Consider the following 19307-nt stretch of genomic DNA (forward strand, 5'->3'; position numbering starts at 1 on the left):
GGCAATGTCTGCTCCAAATGCAAACAGAAAGGGAATCCCTAAAGCAGAGAGCCAAACCCTCCATTCTCCCAGCCCCTCCAGCTCCCAGCAGCAGCAATACTCCCTGGAAGGAAATTCAGGGTGGCTGTTCAACATTTACCCAGAAAACCCCACAATAACTCCTGTTATCCCTCCCCTGCACTCGCTCACTCGTACAGAGAAGACAATAAACAAAGCAGGGAAGTCTCCTAATATTTTTATTGTTCCTTAGATAACTGTGGATAGTACAAAGTTTTCCTCTTAAAAAAAATTAATTACCTTCACACTTCCATAAACAAAGCTTCCCATGGGAATCTGCTGCCACAGAATTTCCACAGAAGCAATTTCCAACCACCATAATGCTATGTAGATAGTATAACAGTAAGAGAATATTCTCGTAATTATCAACATGAAATTGGTTATCTGTGTATAAGGGTGAACACTGATCTTTTTTTTTTTTTCTGTTTAGAAACAAAAACCATCATTTATTAATCCAAACTACATCATTGCATTTACAACATTCATTGCATAAACTGGACATACAAAGTTTTGCCACCTCTGGTAAATAACAGACATACATTATACAATATATTTGCTGAATACATAAGTTCAAACAATATGGGTACAACAACTTGTTCATAATACATACTTAAACCATCGTGTTTAATAGTTACTAAGACACAGATCCATGAGCTACTTCGGGTCTCAGCACAGTTAATCTAAGTGACAAGAACACAGTTGAGAGAGACAGTAGCTGCAATGGAAGGCGAAGAAAACTAACCTGTGATAGGTCTTGTTCAGACAGCGAGAGCTCCTCACGGGTCAGCTTTTTCTGCTTAAAAATACAAATCACACATCCATCACAGCTGACCGTGACGCCGGGGGAATGTCCATGCAACCCACACACAGAAGAGAGCGAGTCTCCCAAGGATAAACTTCCAACAGTCATTGCCTTACTGCTTTTGTATGTACTATAGGTTTGCTATCAGAACAGAAACAAAACAAAACCCCAAACTTAAGTGGTTCTTTGAGTGCAGTTCCAGCTGCAAGTACATGGTGACTCGTTAGTCTATAACACAGAGCCAGACTTCTAGAAATGTAGAGGTAATGCTGATCTGTCAGGTTTATGCTGAATTATCCTCCATGACGTTGGTCTTAATTTTGGCAGCTGTTTATATATTTACTTATTTAAAGTGTGTTTCCTTATTAGCCTTTTTTTTTTTTTTAAATTAAGTTTCTCCCCTTTTTTTTTTTTTTTTCTTTTTTAATCCTTTTCACGTTTATTTCATTTATTTAATTTAATTTTTTTTTTTTGTTTTTCTAAACCGGTCTCTAAACAAGGGGCGGGACTACAACTCGTCGGAGCGGATGACGTGGAAGAGGGTGACGTTGTAAAGTATCTGGTGCCCGTTGTTCCAGGCGTAGAGAGCCCGATCCTTGGGGTTGTAGTCCAACATGGAAATGTGGGAGTACTTGTTCTGGAAGGGGATGTCGATGTACTCGTAGGTGGAGGCGTTGGTCTGGTAGGCGTAGTGCACCTTGGTGCCCCCCGAGTAGCCGTTGGTGACGTAGAGGGTGCCGCAGATGATGAAGGCCTCCCCGGCGCTGCGTTTCGGGTAGCTGGTGTTCCAGGTCTGCAGGCTCTGCAGGGTGTTGGGGTCCAGCTTGCTGATGACGATGTTCCCCGCGTTCTGGTTGGTGGCGTAGACGGCCCACAGCCCGTTCTCGTCCACCATGAGGTCAATGTCTGAGTGGCCGCCCCAGGCGTAGTGGTACATGTTGTTGTAGCCGGCATAATCCAGGCTGCGGGTCTTGAGGATGGTCTCTGTTTTCAAGTCAAACCTGATAATTATGTGGCTTTGGTATTTGTTGAAGTAAATAGAGCCGTTGTAGACCACTTGACCGGTGCCCGACCACGGGTGAGGGAGGCGGTGGGAGGTAAAGTTGTCGGTGTTCATGAAATCTGCCATGGATTTGTACTCGCGCACGAAGCGGTTGTTGTGGTAGCTGTCCATGTACCAGACCTGGGCGAGCAACAGGAACACAGGGGGGTTAGAAAACAGCAGAGACCGGCTGAGATCTTTGCACATCACCCTAAAAACCGGGCTGTGGTAGAAACCCAGAGCGAGAAATCATGGAATCATCACAGAATGGTTTGGGTTGGAAGGGACCTTAAAACTCATCCCCTGTGACACCTTCCACTAGACCAGGTTGCTCCAAACCCTGTCCAACCTGGCCTTGAATCCAACGATGCCTCCAACACCTGCCCAGAAATAACCCCAATTTCTGAAACTCCAAATCAGCCAAGAAATCAGCTGAATAGCAAAGCTTTCCCAGGGGGTAACCTGGTATCTCCCCAGGAGCACGAGAGCTTAAGTGCTCCCCTGGGAACGCTGCGTGATTGGCACCATCCTTCCAGAGGGCAATTAACATCTTTTCCCTGGCTAAACCCAGCATTTTACGTTGATGCTGCTTTTGCTTCCCGTAAGCCCCGTCGTGGTAGCACTCAGTAAATTATCCCAGCTGCTGTGCCTAACTCCATTAATTTGGCATGCAGGAGAGAGGGATGCAATCACTCATTGTCAAGGAAATTCAGGCAAAGTCCATATTGGCTTAAAAATCATACACTTCTGCATCAAAAGCTTAAACCAAGGCTGCTAAAATATAAGAGAGAGAGAGAGAGAGAGAGAGAGATCTAAATCTTGCTATTGGTAGATTGGGGCGAGATTTTAGATCATCATTTAAGTGCCAGTTCACTGGGGACACTGTCTAGACTCCTAAAAAAAAAAAAAGCTTTTGTTATATGAAACCAATTCTGAGGCAAATGACCAAGCTGTGCAGTTAATATCCAGAAGAAATATCCAGCCAGTGATGACATTATGGATGCAGCTAGTGCCTAAAAATAAGAGAGCTGCTTTCGGTAAAAACTGTCTAGGAAGGAGAAAAGGTAAATTTAGGAAGGAGAAAAGGTAAATTTAGCAAGAGGGAAGCCTTTAAGGCTGCAGATTTGGGTGATGTAGTGCAAATTTCTTTTGCAGAACCTGACAGTGTTATCTCTGCAGTGTGACTGTCTCCAGGGTCCCTGAGAAGAGCAAACCAGCATTTGGCTGCTGCCTTTGAAAGGCCAAGTGGGGTCTCCAAAAACTTTGTAGGGAACTTCAGCCCTCCAGCGTTACCTCCCTGGAAACACTGCAGAGGTGGGGAATGAACATGTGGCAAATGGCTCTGATTCTCACACCTTGGTGGGCTTGAGGGATGTCTGCAAAAGCACTAGAGAACACCCACACACACCCCTGAGCCCACGGCACAGAAGTGTCTGCAGCCTGGGAAAGCTGGCAGTGAAATGCCTTCAACTAAACCAGCTTGGGAAATTATAGGGAAAAAAAAAACCAAACCCAAGACCGAATTGTCTCTCTGCTGCTCCCGTTTCATTATGTGTTATTAAAACTTCAATACACCAGCGTGTTGTGCTCAGCTTCTAGACAGAAGTCCAGCAGAACCCCACGTCACCACGCTGGGGCTGCAAGGTGGCAGAACCCCAGAGCATTCCATGCTTTGGAGAGGTGGAGGTGGATGGATGAACAACGTCTCATCACACCAGCTGGCTTTGAGCAACCTCCTGCTGCCAGTGCACATCGACCCCAGCACTCAGCATCCACCTGCTGCCTCGTGCCAGGCTGCTCCTGTGGGACTCACAGTTTGCCCCAGTTGTGTTCCATGGTTTCATGACTCGAACAAACGGCCATGTGAGCCACCAAACACCTCCTGGGGCTTGGGGACAGAGGATAAACTGCCCATCTTTCCCCATCTCCACTTTCCCACTCTGCTGAGCAGACAATAAAATTCACTTAATGGTGTGTTCCTAATAAAATTCCCAGTAGGTTCATGTATTAGACACACAGAGACGCTGGTGAAGCTTCAGCTACAGTTTACAGTCTATTTGCATGACAAAAATACACTGCAGAAAAAGGCATGGGTGAAAAAATATTAAAAAGAGGGGTTTGAGACAAAACTCTCTGAGGACATGGAGGATCTTTAGCATTTGAACAACCAGCTTCAGCTGTAAATGATGTCAGTGCCAGGGGACACAGCAAACACAGCCCAAAGGGGACAATTCTGTCCCCTCTCTCGAGCAAAACAAGATGTGATGCGGTAAAGCCTTCCCATCTCACCTCCAGTCAGGGTTTTACTGGGGATATAGGGGAAGTTTTGCTTAATAACTGTAAAATATGGAGGTGTTGAACGGGGGAACCAGTGCTAACCAGTTGGCTGATGGAGGAAAAGAGCCCAACAAATCAAGTCACCTTCAAAGAAGCCACCCAGGGGTGGCTTCTCCAGAGCATCCCTTGTCCTCTCTTAGCTACAGAGCTCCCAAAATAGCTGCCCCAATACAGCCCTTGCTGGAGCCTTTATCCTTTGATGAAGGATGCTGCATGCAGGAGGGAATTACATGCAGCCAAGCTCTGTGCCTTTTGTTTTGTTTTGCTGCCTGCAAATCCTCAGCAAACATTCGAGATATTTTCCATTCCATCAGTCATGGGAAGCCTGGATTGATTTTCAGCCAGTTATTGGCCTCCTACCTCCTTGGGATCAAAATTGAATGGTCTGAATGGAAAAAAAAAAAGACCAAAACAAAGCAAAACAAATCTCTCTCTCTGGCTGCAGTCGGTTAATTCCTCACAACAATGAAAGTGGAGGATGGAGGACAAATGCAGTCAGATGACATTATCAGAGGCTCTGGCAGGAGAAGAGCAGCAGGGACCAGGACCACGGGTCCCTGTGCTCAGCCTCAGGCCCCTCCTGTTTGCCAAACACAGAGGAGAAACCCAATACTTGATTATTTCCCCCCTGTTGTGGGGGGGCACGGACCTCATGGTGACACTTTTAAGACCATGACTGCTCACACTGCAAGGAGTTTGACCTGCCCAGGGGAGGGACCACTGCGTGGGGCTGCTCACCCCCTCCTCATCCTCCCTCCCTGTGGGATGCTCAGCCCCTCCCGCTGCAGAGGAGGCCAGGGGAGCCCTGTGAGATGAATTAGGACCTTCCCCAGGTTTCACAGGGCACTCTGGGTGTCTGTGACGAGTTTTCAGTGCCCTCAGTTGTGTCGGTGGGAACAGAGGCGGAGCTGTCGCGGCCTTACCTTGTTCTCTCCTTCGGGAGCGAGAGGATCCGTCATCCACGATCCGAACCGGGACCCCGAGGTTTTAATTGTGATCGGGTCACTTATTCCTGTCAGCTTCCCACAAGCTGGAAAAGAGTGGAAGGAGGCTGGTGAGCACCACATCAGCCCCGAGGCCCCGGCGAGGGGCACCTGAGCCGGCCACCACCCACAGCTCTGCCCACTGCTCTGCCCCGCTGATGGCAGCTCCGGGGTTATTTAATTAGAGGGAATTAAGTCAAGAACAAGTGTTGAATGCTTTTGGTTGTTTCATGCCTCTTAATAACGTTTGTCCTTATCACACTGTCCCCAGGAAAACAAGCTTTGCTGAACCAGCCTGGCTGCGAATGTCACGGAATAGGGAATGAGGGGAGTGAGCCAGGATCCAGCAGCCAGGTGGAGGAATTAGCTGAATAGCTGCTCATTTCTGCTCTGATACAGTGGGTGCAGCCAAGATAAAAAGACAGACGTGTCTATTCCAGCCCTGATGGAAACATGCATTTGTTACAGGTTATGTAGAGGAGGAAAAAAAGAAGTTGGGAAATGATACACAGTATAAATCTTGTCCCCGCAATGACCATTTACCAGCATCTACCAGCCACCTTCTCTGATCCCTGTCCTGTCGGCACACTTAGGAGACACTAATGAATTCACCAGCCTCCTCCCAGCCAGCTCCAGGAGAGGAACCAAAGGCAGCAGGATGAAGGCGGGAGGTGGGGTGTCCCAAGGATCCCTCAGGAGCTGCCCCGGGAATTCTGCCCAGACTCAGCATCACCACAACAGGGATGAGCGCCCGCTCAGTGCTGTGAGCCAGGTTTGGAGCACACTCAGGTCCCCCACACCTATCAAATTCAGTGCATCTTCAAGCCCAGCACAGTGCCTTGCTGGGTTTTCAAGCCTTAACTATGAGGGGAAGCAGCAGCACCTCTCCTCCTGCTTGCCATGCCAGCTGCCCACGGCAGCTCTTTTCCCACCCATGGTTCTGTCCCCAGAACTGAACCCAGGAGCCCTCCAGGGATGCCCATGGATAGATGCCTCCTACAGAACGCTGCAGGCTTAGCACAGCAGGTGCAGCCATGCTGAGTTCCTTTCTCCAAGAATATCCCCAAGTTTCAGCAAAGCTGCCACACTAGTCTGCTGCATCACCAACATTTTAACATGTGTGCAGTGAGGAATGACAGGTGAAGAGAGAGAGACGCCTCGGGAGGGGCTGGTGTTGGACGCTCTGTTGCTACGGGAGCGCTCATTTAAAACCTGGCCACATTCAGTGCAGAGCTGGTCCTGCAGCAGCATCCCCTGGGCAAGCCAAGCTCAGGCCAGTGGCACCAGGGGGACAGGCACCCCCTGAAGTTCAGAAAGCATTTCCTGACTTCTCCTTTTTGATGTGGAAGCCTCTGTCAGGTTGGGAAGGGGAAGGTGGCGGTGCTGGGGTGGAGCAGCTGCTCTGGGTGCTGGGTTTGAGGACCCAGCAGAGCTGCAGATGCACTGCAGTACCTGCTCAGCAGGGCACCCAGGGCTGGGGCTGCAGGTGGGAGCCCCTGCAGGTGCTGCTGAAACACAGGCAGAGCTCTGCCAGCTCAGGACAAGGTCATTCTGCTCAAAATTACCAAGTAAAATCATAGAATAGTTTGTTGTAAGGGACCATTAAAGGTTATTTAGACCAACCCCCTGCAATAAGCTGGGACGTCTTCAACTAGATCAGGTTGCTCAGAGCCCTGTCCAACCTGACCTTCATAGAATCATAGATTCCAGACCTTGAATGTTTCCAGAACACACACACACTGCAATCTCTTAAGCTGCCTCCCTCCTTAGCCTGTTCTCACCAGCACCTTTCTATCCTGATCACAGCCATGGGACACATCCTCCTCCCTCAGCTCTGAGCTGTGCCCAAAGGGGTCACCTTATCCTGGGGCACCAAATAGACGAAGATATTCTTGATATGCACCAGCATGACATGACCAAGGGGACTACCAATCTTCCCACAGCCTTCAGACCCCAGCAGATAGAGAGATATCCCACCAAAAAGCAGAGAGCTTTCCTGAATTCCCTGAGACATGACGGACAGGAATTTGCCCTCCTGCCTACCTGATGCACTCAAAACCTCTCAGCTCAGGGGGAGAGCAAAGTGTTGGCAAAGGGATGCAATGGGTTAAAATAAGACATTTTAATGTCTTGCAAATTCCCCTTGCAGAGGTCCAACCTTCCTCTAATCACAGATCTGCTCAGCGCTGCCTGCCATTATCACAACCCTACACTGCTGTCACTTTATCTCTTCCTTCCATTTCCCTGGAGAGAAGTGTTGTATAAAAGCTCATTGATTAAAAAAAAATAGTTAAAAAAATAAAGCAGCAGCAGCTGATAAGGGTAAACTAGTGTTGTTTGCAACATCTCCCACACGTATAGCTGGAGGCACATTCTCAACAGCTCTTCTGCAATGCAAGAGGGTTGTTCTTACACAGGACAAGGTGTTCTCTCTCCTGGTGTAAATCTATCCCAGGCACTCAGATGCTGGGGGGAAGTTTCTTTAGGGTCCCTACTTAGCCATGTCCCTGCAGCTTTCCTGGGCTTACCACCCAGGGATGGACAACTACAGCCTTTGATCCTCACCCACCCATCCATCCATCCCTGCTGAGATCCACACCACACTCTGAATATCATCAGCCATTTTCCCCCCATGGGTGCTGAGCCTTTAGCAGCAAAGCCACCCTCCTGTTGGGATGGCAGGATCATGGGATGCTGGGCACGTTTCAGGTCACTCAGGGACAAATGTGCAACAGAAAAGCATGTCCTGGTGCTCGTCCTGGAGTCCAGGACACAGGGGAGGCCTGTGAGCAGCAGCTTTTGGGGCATCACAGAGGAGTTTTCACTCCTCTTTCCCCAGTGCTATTCAGGTCCCTCTTCCTGAAAACAGCACAAAGGAGCCTCTCCCCAAGTGTCCCTCCAGGCTGACCAGCCTCTGTCCTGCCCTCCTGCAGCCCCTCAGAGCAGCCATGGAACACAACCCCCCCCCAGCCCCTTCCTCGAACTGCATGAGGAATTTTCCAGCAGGAGAAGACACGCTTTCCTCCTGCCAGCTAAAACAAGCTCTACCATCCTCCCAGGATGCCAACACCTCCGCTCCATATTTCTCCTCAGATCCAGCCCACAAGTGATGTTTAGCAGCTCAGGAGCAATTTATCCACCAACGCAGCCACCGGCTCCTTCTGGACTCCACGGTTCTGCTTGGACTGCTGCTGCCACAGTCAGGATCCTTCCCTGCTGGGGCTTCCCAGGAAGCCAAGGTCTCATCCCCCCATCCCAGTCCCAGCCCTCCACAGCAGGGATGGGGTTGTGGCAGCTGGGGGATGCCCTGTCTTCACCTCTGTTGCCTGGCTGGGAGCACCCCATCCCAAAAACATCAGGGACAGGCTGGCAGGGCTCTATCCCCATCCCTGCACCAGGATTTTTTTCCAAGTTTAGGCTGGCAGGCAAACATGAGCCTGACTTCAATTCCCCCTTGAGCCAAGGAGTGACAACCTCTCCACTCCTCCAAGGCTCCTCTTAGGAACATTAATGGAAACGTTAAAATCCCTGTATAAATAGTGATCTTTGAGAGTGTAAACAGAAACACAGATTGAACCTGCCATTATTGATTTTTTTTTTTTCTCTTCACACACATGCCAGGGTCAGGAAGTGTTTTCACTATTGATCCATCAATAATGCTTAGGAAGCCCAAAATGCAAAACAGGACCTTGTCTAAGTAAAATGCTGCTGCACTGTGGAGCATCAGTGCTTCCTGGGAGAGGTGAACTGGATGGGAATATGGCACATCCTTCCCCTTCCCTTGCCCTGTGCTTATTGCAGCTGCTCCCTGACCCTGTTTGGGGCACCCTGAGCTGCAGGAGGTGAACACGCTCCAGGTGAGCAGCATTTCTGGCCCATGCAGGAGCAACTCTAAGCACAAACGTGCTCCTTGAAACATCAGTGAACCCCTCAGAGCAGACAACTTGCTGTAAACCTGCAGAAATCCTCAGCAATCAGGGCCTCATTGTGTGGCAGCAAAGTGTAAGATTGTTATTTGAATTTAACTCAATTAACTACCATTTTCGCTGGTTTACACGCCGAAGCCATAAACAACATTGGAAATTCAGTCCGTGCTGTTTGCTGTTAAGTGACCAAATAAATCACCCTCCTGGGTGAGCAGCAAATCCTCCTGGATTTGTCTCACCTTTGTGAGACACAGCATCCATCTCTGCAAGCACCCGGGAGTGCTGCAACATCCCAGGGCAGAGGAGCTGCCCTGACCCCACAGTCACAGAGAGAGCAAGAGGAGGGAGAAGGGACACAGCAAAAAAGCCCAAATAAAGACTCAAAAAGATTTAAAAAAACCCAAACCAAACCAAAAGTTTCTGGACAAAGTTGCCTGCTATGGTGTGACTTTCCCCCACTCCCAAACCAAACCTGGGTGCACCAGCGCTCGTTAATAAATGAGAAATCAGGCTCTGCCCTCTCGCTTGGCCAGGGGGGTTGTACCTGCCCCAGGGGTACCTCAGTGCCTTACTCTCTGCACACTCATAGTTCAAATACTCTGAGCATCCAGGCTTAGGTGGGAATTCACTCTCCTCTCTGAGATTTCAAGTCAGGTGGAGCCTGTAAGGGATCAACATAATATCGGAGGGCAGGATGGAAATGCGGAGGGAAACAGAGGGTCAGAGGCTGCTTACAGACCTGTGGAGGCATCTAGAAACAAGCAAAAGCAATCCCACCACCAGAGCCAAGAGAGAAACAAAGCATTACCTTGCCAAGGATATAAAGTGCTCAGAAGAGATCTGATCTTCCATGAAGTTACCTGAGAGTGTAATTTCGTATGTGCTACCAAAATAGACTGCAGAGCAGTTAATGCGTTTAGATTATCTAAACTGCGTAACAAGAAAGTCAATAATGTAAGGAGAAATTAAATCAAGTCAGAGCTGGCCCAACAAATGGTGGGGAGAGTTCTTGCAGCTGCAGAAGGCAGTGCCCTCCTTCCCCCTCTGTTTGGGGTCAGACGCTGGGTTTGGCGACAGCTGAGCCTCCCCACGACAGACCCACGGGCCTCAGTCAATTAATACTCTCTGAATGAGATTAGAGATGAATCTCTGGTGGTTTAGCACCAGCCTGATGGAAAGGGCTCCCTGCTCCCTCGGGGAACAGGAGAGACAGGGAGATTTACATCCTGCCCAGCTGCACAGTCCGGACCACACCACGACCCCGCCCCAGCTCCACCATGCTCTTCTCCGGGGGATGGGGGGGGTTTGCAAGATGCAAAAGGGAAAAGGGCAACCAGGGAGACCGAGTCACGGAGCCCCCACACCCCCCCCTCCACGCACCCAGACCTTTGCTGGGGGCCAGCTGCACTTAGCAGAAAGGTCGGACGGGGATGCACGAGCAAAACACGGGTGCATGTGTTTGCTTTGCATAAGCCGGATCCGCCCCGGCCGCTTATGCAAACGCCGCCCCCGGCGCCACATGCCCACTCACGGGCCCGATCCTGAAGCACTTACACCACGAGCAACATCGCTCATGCGAGTAATCCTCGGCAGGACTACTCCCAAGACGAATGTTACTGATAGCATAGCTCTTTACAGGATCCAACCTGGCTGTGCCAGCTCATCCCTTCCGGCCGGGCACGGCACAAGATGGCCAGAGTGGCATCTCTGCCTCCGGACGGGATGAGAGGTTTTTAACATCGATGGTGTTTAGCCAGTGCCACCATGTCGTTCTGAGCCTACCTAATTTTTGCATGCATGCACGAAGCCTTTCTTCAAGATTTGACACTCTGTTCTGAAGCTCTTCGTAGTCATAGGCGCCAATCTCCTCCTGGAGTTCGTTTAGAACTGACGTCAGATTCTGGACCTCCTCTTTAAACTGCAATACCAATTTGGCATCGGCTTTGTACTCTTCCAACACTGGTATCAAAGGCCTAAGTTCCTCCATTTTCGCTTTTATTGCCTGCAAGGTTAAAATAAGCTCGGTTCAGTGCTATGCGTGCAAAAATCTGCAACACTCTGCCTTGACCTGGTTGCTTCCTACGTGAGCGCAATGTTCATATCCCACAATTATTAGCATTAAAATTAGTTTAATTATTACTTTGGTCCAAATGATGTCTTGGAAAGAACATATTAAACAGGCTGCAGAACACCAAAATATTTGGGAAAGGCCTTTATTTGTCATTTTTAGAATGCAACATCTTAGGGTTACATGCTTCAGATCACATACACAAAGAGTTGGTTTTTTTTTTTCTTTCCAAAAAATAAAAGAAAATAATATATATATATGCATTGACAAGGGTTTCAAACTATTCATGAAATGCATCTACAATTGCATGCAAAGGAAGATCTTGGTTGTGTGGTTCAAGGTTCCTTAGTGAGATATGGTGCTAATTTGGAAAATAATCAAAAAAATCAATGCATGGTGCAAAATGCTCTGTGGCCCTCTTTTCATGGTTACATGGGAGTGAACTGCTTCTTCAGTCACTGCAGCATTGAAAAAACTTGCTTTTAAGTTAGCCCTGTAAGCAAGAAAATGAAATACTGTTGAGGATCTAGCTCACTAACCTGCCTTATATAGATAGCCATTCATAGACAAATACTCTTACGGAACTAAAGAGAGAAAAAAAAAAACAACACAAGAGCTCCAAACCACTCACATTTTAATGCTGGCATTAGCAGAAACAAAATGCTGTGGCTGTTCTTTAAAATGGTGCTTTGGCAGCAAATTAGACAAAAATTCCTTACTGTTTTTAGGCACAGACCATAAAAATCAAAGTCGTTATCAAATGTAATTCGCAGAAATGAATTTTTTTTTCCTTTTTTTTTTTTTTTTTTTTTTAAATTAAATGAGGGCCTCGTTTAAAGGCTCGGTATGCAGCATTTTGTTGAAGATGCTTTGCTCCAGCAGCTAATGAGTAGACATAAATATGCATGCACCTATCTGTTAATGAAGCATGTTAGTACACACAGAATACCTGGTGCTGCTTAAACTACTGCACAGTGGCCAAGTTCACAGCGCCCAGGGCTGTGACATCTGCCTGTCTGCTGAAGCAGCTCAGGGCTGAACAGCATCAGAAATTGGTCCTCAGCCTCATTCCTTTCCTTCCCATCCATCCCCTCCTATTTAAGTCAGGAGGTTTTCCCTCCTGTGCTTTGTACATGGGGAATATATCGATTTTATTTACTTGCACTCCCCTGTGCAAGCTCCCTGGCAGACGATGGGGGGGATTAAACTCATCAGAATGGAGGGGAAAAGTAATAATAATAAATTAAACAAATAAATAAAAAAGAAAGTCATGCTCAAATCAGAAAGATGGTTCTTACATTCCAGACTGCAGAGCTAAATTTAGGGCCCTGCAGTAACTGGAGATGGGGAGCGGAGGAGGTGGAGTTGGTGAAAAGTTTTAAGAACCTTCTTCCCAGCTTTTTATGATATAATCTTGGTATTTAAGTATTTAACATTAAAAATTCTGCTGTAAAATACCAGCCAGCTGGGCAGCTGCCTGAAAATGAGGGTGAGAATCAGCTGGGTGGCTGATCAGGAACATCCCCAAATTTCACTACAAACCTTCTCAACTTGTTTTTAAAGCTATTAACCCAAAGCATTACTAAAATTTCAGACTCTTTTTGGCAATTCAATTTGTTCTCAACCGAGTTCTTGAGGGTTTGGCCACTGCTCTCAGTGCCAGCTGCATTCCAAAGGCTGGCAGCTTCACCCCTCGTTTGTGTGGCACCAGGACACAACACACAGAGTCCATCAGAAGGTGCTGGCTCTGCTGCCAACACCATTCCTTCAAAATTGGACAAGATCCTGGAGATGTGCAGCTCACCAGCCTGAGGAGAGCTGTAACAATTGTACTGTTGGGGTTTTTGGGGGAGAGGGAGGTGATGTTTGAGTGATTAATCCATTGCTACAGCCACCCCAAAGGGGGATGTGGTTTGGTGACAGCCCATTGCAGTTTGCCACGTGCTGCAGAAATGGAAATGGAGCCCCAGTTCCTGGCTTTTCCCAAGAAATGGGTCATGGGTGTGGCACAGGGAAAGGCTGCCTGGCCATGGAAGGGAACCCACCTCTCCCAGACCTCAGCTGCCCCAGGGCCTCCCTGCAGACCCCCCTTATGGAGCCATCCTACGCTGCCCTACTGGGGCACCGAGGTGGTTTTTGGCTGTGGGAACATGGAGATTTATGCTTCTACCCTACAGAAAAATGTACTGAGGATGTGATGCCACAACCTGGAGCAGGCTGTGCTTTGGAGAGGGGGGAGCCCACGGATGGTTCCCCTGATGGGAACCAGGGCCGCAGTCCCATGCACACCCCGAGAATTCCCTGGCCACAGCTCCATTAGGAGTTTGGAAAGCAGACATACCTTAAACTGCCTTGCCAGGTGCTGCTTGTGGCTTTCTTCCACTTGCTTAAATTTTGTTTCCAGTCCCCTCATCTGGTTTTCCATCTTCTCCACGTACTGTAGGTCTCTCTGGGTCCGCCTGTCCAACACCTCTATCGACTGGGACATGTTTTGCACCTGTCAAACGAGAAGGGACTCATTAAGAAGGTGCTTCCAGCACCAAGGCAGCCCCTCTTTTGCATCCCAACACTGACCTTTTCCACACAGTCAGCAGAGATAAAGGGCAATCAGCCCATGCATTATTTACTAGTTAATCAACAGCATCTCACAGATTATGACCCCGTGCTCTAAACCAGAGTAAATGTGTTTCCTAAATGTTTTTCCTGCTGCACAGAATAACTTAACAATCTCACATGCAAAAAAGGGTTGTAGTCGAGACTAAAACATGTCACTCGTGGCTGCCTCTTTGAGAAGCTGGAGTGGCACCTGCTGTTGCACAAGGAGAGCTCTTAGTTGAGCAGAGGCCCACCTGGGTACGAGAAAAGCCTCTGCTCAGGTGCACATTTCCATTTCCTCGCGCGCGAGCGACGCTGATTTGCCTAAATGCAAACTTTACTCCCAGCTCGTAAAACTTCATTATCCAAAACAGCCCAACTGTTTACGCAGCATCTGCCACAACAAACCCAGCTGCGGGTGAGGGCACCCTGGAGCTGGGAAGCACGGTGGGAGCTCCCACTCCCCACCGGTTCCTGCCCGCTGGGGCGGCTGTGCCGTGCCGGCAGCTCTGGGAGCCGAGCGGTGCCGCAGCCCCGCAGCTCCCCGTGCAGAGCCCATCTGGCCTCGCCCGAGGAGTGAGGCAAAGAAGGTTGGCTGGGCTCGTCGTGAGAAAAAGAGCTGAAGGTGTAAGGAGGGGAAGGAAACGCCAGCTAGGTTGACCTGATTTTGAAGGTTGGCTGCCATCTGATTTATTAAGATATTCCCTCCTCTCCTTTCTCAGGCTTGGGAGAGGGGGAACGAAGCTCTGACGTGGGCAGGCAAAGCACCTATTCAGCATGAGGCAGTGAGCGATATTTAAGGTCCTTGCATCGGGGACGGATGTGTTTGTACCCCGGCTGGTGCATTACGGGGCTCAGCCCACGGCCCGTGCTCCTGCCACGGCCACGTCACCCACAGCAGCGCCAGCGTGGCACCGCGGGGATGACGTCCGGGGCTAAGATGAATCAGGCCCCCGAGCGTGCTGCTGCGTCAGGGCCGTCCTGGCTCAAGTCTCCTCGGCTGTGGGCGTCTCAGCAAACCCCAAATGTGAGCCAGCGCCGTCGCCGCGGATCCGCTCCCAGACACTTCCACTGCCACATCCGCTCCCGTCGCCGTCCTCGCCAGGGATGGGGAAGGAATGGTGCAAGTGCAATATTTCCTGGGGCCAATCGCACTGGGCTGCTGGTGACTTACCTCAAGTGACAGGGCGAGGGCACGGCAGGACACCCGCGCGCAGCCAGGGCTGGGAGGCTCCTCGCTGAAACCAGCCCGGGTCAAATGCCAACTGTGGTGTCTGCAGCTTGGGAGCCCATCAAAATGCCCATTGCTCATGCACGATGACAAGAAAACTATTACAGGGATCCATTAAAAATGTATGGGTGACCTGTATTTCAAAGGCCAGCAGCGAGGAAACATTCTGTACGACTCCTCCGGGGGTCTAATAGTCTTCCTCGGTAAAGGTGAAGCTATTTTCAGCCTCTGAGCCCCAGCACATCACCTGGAGATGAACCAGCACCCACCCTGACTACCCCCAAGGACCTGCTCAGAGAGGCCTGAGGAGCAGGGAAGAGCAGAACAAGGTTCTCTTGGTTTGAAGAAGAAAAGAGCAAACCTGAGCTCAGCCCGAGACTGTTCAACTCCTGTTTAGCTGTGCCACCCCCAGGGAGCTTCCAGCAGTCACAGCTGGGTGCTAATTCACCTGGGCTGGATGTGGAGGAGTTTGAAGACCTCTCTCTACCCTGAGGCAGGAGAAGGGACAAGCGTGGCTGCTCTGCAGATATTTTTATTCTAGTAATCCAGTCTATTCTCCTTTGAGATGAGCTGTATCTGCCCAGCAGAATTGTTCCAAGGGGTTGGGATAGGAATGGCTTGTAGAGATCATGCAAAATTGATCTAATTGCACTAATGCCTAACCCCAACTAAAGGCCAAGCTGCAAGTAATCAGAAAAGAGCATTTCTGTAATGATAGACAAGTATCTGAGTTCACAGGGGCTGAGTAAGGCTATGGGGGGCTCCTTACGCTGCTTCTTGGTTGGTGGGGAGAGACAGACTCTGCTGTCAGAGCATCTCGCTGGGGCTGCTGCTCTGAAAACACCTCTGGAGTGTTTCTGCCTCTCCCTGACTGCAGAGGAAAATAACCTCCTCACATGCCTCTAAATGGAGATGCCTAAAATAGCTGCTGTGCTATTTTGGGGGTGGATTTTACAAGCCCAGGCTCGGTATTTGTTGCCTGTATTGTTTTCAACCAGGCAAGATTGTGGCCAGACCTGCAGCATCGCCCCTGGTCCCTGAGAGCAGCTTGTGCTCCAGCAGCTGAAGATCTGCTTGTTTTCCATCATTAGCATATCACGCCCTTGATCCAGCAAAGTACTCTGGCACATGATTAGGTTTCAATGAGACTGTTCATAGCTTAAACTTAAGCATGTACAGAAGTGCTCTAATGAACTCAGGCCCAAGGATCCTGCCTCTCAAATTCCCTCAGCTTCCTCCATTAACTGCTGTCCTCAATCATGGGCTACAATGCTTTTTGCCCCAACTCTCAACCTGAAACCTCATTTTCATCAAGCTAATGCGAGACAGGTACCTGTGATAGTCTTGGGGAAAGTTATTTTTAGCATTTGAAATAGAAAATTAATACAAATGAAGCTTCCAGTGCTGTTCTTTTCATCTTGTTTGATGAGTTGTTTCAGAATTAAAGCAAAGTATCAAAGAGTCAATATTGGCCTGATGACCTCAGTGAGATCTATAAGGTCAAAGCCACGGTTTAAACCCTGCTCAAGCTTCCCTGTGGATCAGCCTTTCATACCAGCTCCAAAAGGCCTGTTCTAAGCCCATCTTTGGGGTTTGAATTGAGATGAATTTTTAGCCTTGGGCAGCTGGACAAACTGGTGGAACAACAGCATGAGGCACCTTGAGGGAGATTTTCATGGTCTATGGGAAAAATTAGCAGAGAAATGGATGCAGCTGATGGTTCAGAACATGAAAAGTTCATCTTATAAGGTCTGTAGGAGGCAAAGCAAAGGTTGAGAAGAGATGGCATTTTCCTTCGTAGATACACCTCAGAGTGACTATCAAAGGAACAAAAAGACCTGTTTAATCTGGAAATCAGTGCTGGCAAGATGAAGAATTGGCAGGAAACCAAAAATGGTTTGACCATCAGAGGAGGAAGCCCTCCCAGAAAACAGGGCCAAAATAAATAAATAAAAATCCATTTGAAGATAAAAAACATACTCTGTTTATGAGCAGGATTGAGGTGATGTCTTGGTTTGGAGGCAGCCCAAGATCTGGACTCAGCACCTGACACATATCAGGCTGGAAGGACTCCGTGTACTCCAGCCAAGGATGAGCTCAGACACCTCAAGTGCCTAAACCTGGGCTGAACAGTTTGTGCGGTGGCGAGCGGCCCTGGCTCCCCTCACCTCCCTGAACGCTGCTCTTTAACCTGACTCGGTGCCCAGCCCTCACTCCTGAGCCACAGGAACTGCACTTCCTACACAGATGCTCAGCCCCATGAGCTGAGTGTAGATGGATGCAGTCCTGGCAGCTTTGAACCTCGAAATTCAGCTGCTGAAGCCTCTGTGTGGAGATTTCCACTGCAGCTGCTGTAATTGCTTTGTGTACACACACACACCCCCACAAATGCAGCTTAATTCTGGCAACGCCTCATCATCCCCATAGGTGACTTCCAGGTCTGCTCCTTCGAAAATCCAAACACAGTTACCTCTTTGACACATTATGCTGCTTCATCTGCTGGCAGAGAGAAGTCAGGAGCTGAGAGTTTTCCCATCACAAAGCTAGAGTTAAAACATCAGATGATGAGGGAAGGAGTTTTCAGGTTCGAAATCCTTCCTGGGAAGCTGGGAGCTCTTCTCTGCAGTTTGGTTTCTCCTACAGGGATTGTCATTTCAGCCTCCCTCAAGATCAGATGTCTGGCACTAAGAGCCTATTCTTTATTTTGGGGTTTTTCATTTAGGTTAGCGTGGGAGTGAGATGCAGACAGATTAGCAGGCAGGTAACATCCCCAGAACACATGCCTGGAAATACAGCTCCTCCCTCACTCTATCCATTGGCAGCCAGAGAGCTGCATAAAAAAAAAATCACCACGCGCTTACTTACACCTTCCTGATGTTATCCCAGGTCTCCTACACCCAACTCCTGTCCATTAGCAGAGGGCATTGGGTCAAATCCTGCTCATTTAATGCCTCTGAGCAGTTCTGGGAACACGGAGGCTCTCGGACACCCATGGCAGCTGCTCATAAATATAACGCCTGCTGCCTCTCAGGCAAATGGACCCATTGCGTTATTGCTCAGAGAAATAAAAGCTTGAGTAGGATTATTTTTAGAAGCCTCTGACATACCAAAGAATTGTTTTAGGGCTAAATGTTTCCTGGCTCGCTTTATTGTCCTTATCACATGGGAACATCAGTTAAGTGTAGGTTTAATGTTGTTACAGGGAATTAATACAGTGGCTTCCCCAAAGCAGCAGGACAAAAATTCTTTTGTCATGCACAACACATACCAATACAGCATTGGGGCATGGGGTTTAATTATATATCCAGCACAGGAGTCAGCTTATATTTTAAAGGGAAGAGCACCATTTCACATGGAACAGCATTTCTTCGGTGAAATCTATTACCTGGAAAATTTCTGGTTATTGGGAATGTTTCCCTAATGAGATTCTTTGATCTTTTCGGACAGCAGACTATTAAAAACTAATCAAGTGGATGTCAACATTAGAAAGAAAACCACTAGCTGTCATCTCTGTGCTACTTGATGTTGACAGCTTGTACAGTTACTCGACCTCTTTAATATCAGCTTGGCTAGGAATGCATGGGCTTTGGGGTTTTAACTCTATCTCCTCTCATCTTGTTGAGGCTCATCTTTTGAAACTGCTTGTGTCAACATAATGAAAAAAAGGGTCAATTTTTTTTTTTTTTTTTTTTTTTTTAGCAATATGGTTCAATATTGGCTGCTTTGATCTCAGCAGTTTTACCCTGACCTGAGCCCAGGGTTTCCCCCGTGCCTCAGGAACATGTAGAGATTTCTCCTCCTGACTGCAGCTCATTATTCCCCACCACACACACGGGAACAACTCTGGCACGGGAGATCTGGGCCAAGGGGTCCATCTTCCCTGGAAACCAAGGCTCAGTCCACCCTCCTCAGGTTTTTACCCCCAGTGTCACACCAAACCAAACCACTCTTCCCAGAAGGACTCAGCCATTACCTTTTCTAATAGTTGTCTCAGCTGCTTTGTCCTGGCATCACGCGAGCACATCGTCTGTTGAGGTGCCACCACTGTGCATATACAACGTCCCTCGCTATCCTGGGCAGAGCTGTAGACCTGCCAGCTTTCCTCTGGGTTGGTAGGCAACACCTAATTAACACAGGGAAAGATGGGTTAATTAAATGGGGGGAGGCCTGGCAGGGGTGTGGGAGGTGAAGGGGAATGAGTGGAGGAAGCAGGATGGATGTGGCAGAGAGTGGAGCTGTGCTGGAAGTGGAGGGAGGCTCCTCCGA

General features: G+C 48.7%; 1 protein-coding gene across 2 annotated transcripts in view; it reads right to left on the bottom strand.

Moving 5' to 3' along the window:
• Positions 1–219: 219 nt before the first annotated feature.
• OLFM1 (olfactomedin 1) overlaps positions 220–19307 on the bottom strand; it is a 32038-nt gene continuing 12950 nt past the window's right edge. For both annotated transcript variants that reach the window (XM_051807665.1, XM_051807664.1), the window contains exons 2-6: positions 19015–19164; positions 13557–13712; positions 10930–11149; positions 5162–5268; positions 220–2042 (exon numbers count right to left, since the gene is read on the bottom strand). In XM_051807665.1, the coding sequence (XP_051663625.1) occupies positions 1368–2042; positions 5162–5268; positions 10930–11149; positions 13557–13712; positions 19015–19164 (1308 nt within the window). In that variant the 3' untranslated portion in view covers positions 220–1367. The remainder of the gene's footprint in view (positions 2043–5161; positions 5269–10929; positions 11150–13556; positions 13713–19014; positions 19165–19307) is intronic.

The sequence above is a fragment of the Manacus candei genome, unplaced genomic scaffold (genome assembly GCF_025592945.1).
Source record: "Manacus candei isolate 608988 ecotype Guabito, Panama unplaced genomic scaffold, ASM2559294v1 h1tg000071l, whole genome shotgun sequence".
Taxonomy (NCBI): Eukaryota; Metazoa; Chordata; class Aves; order Passeriformes; family Pipridae; genus Manacus; species Manacus candei.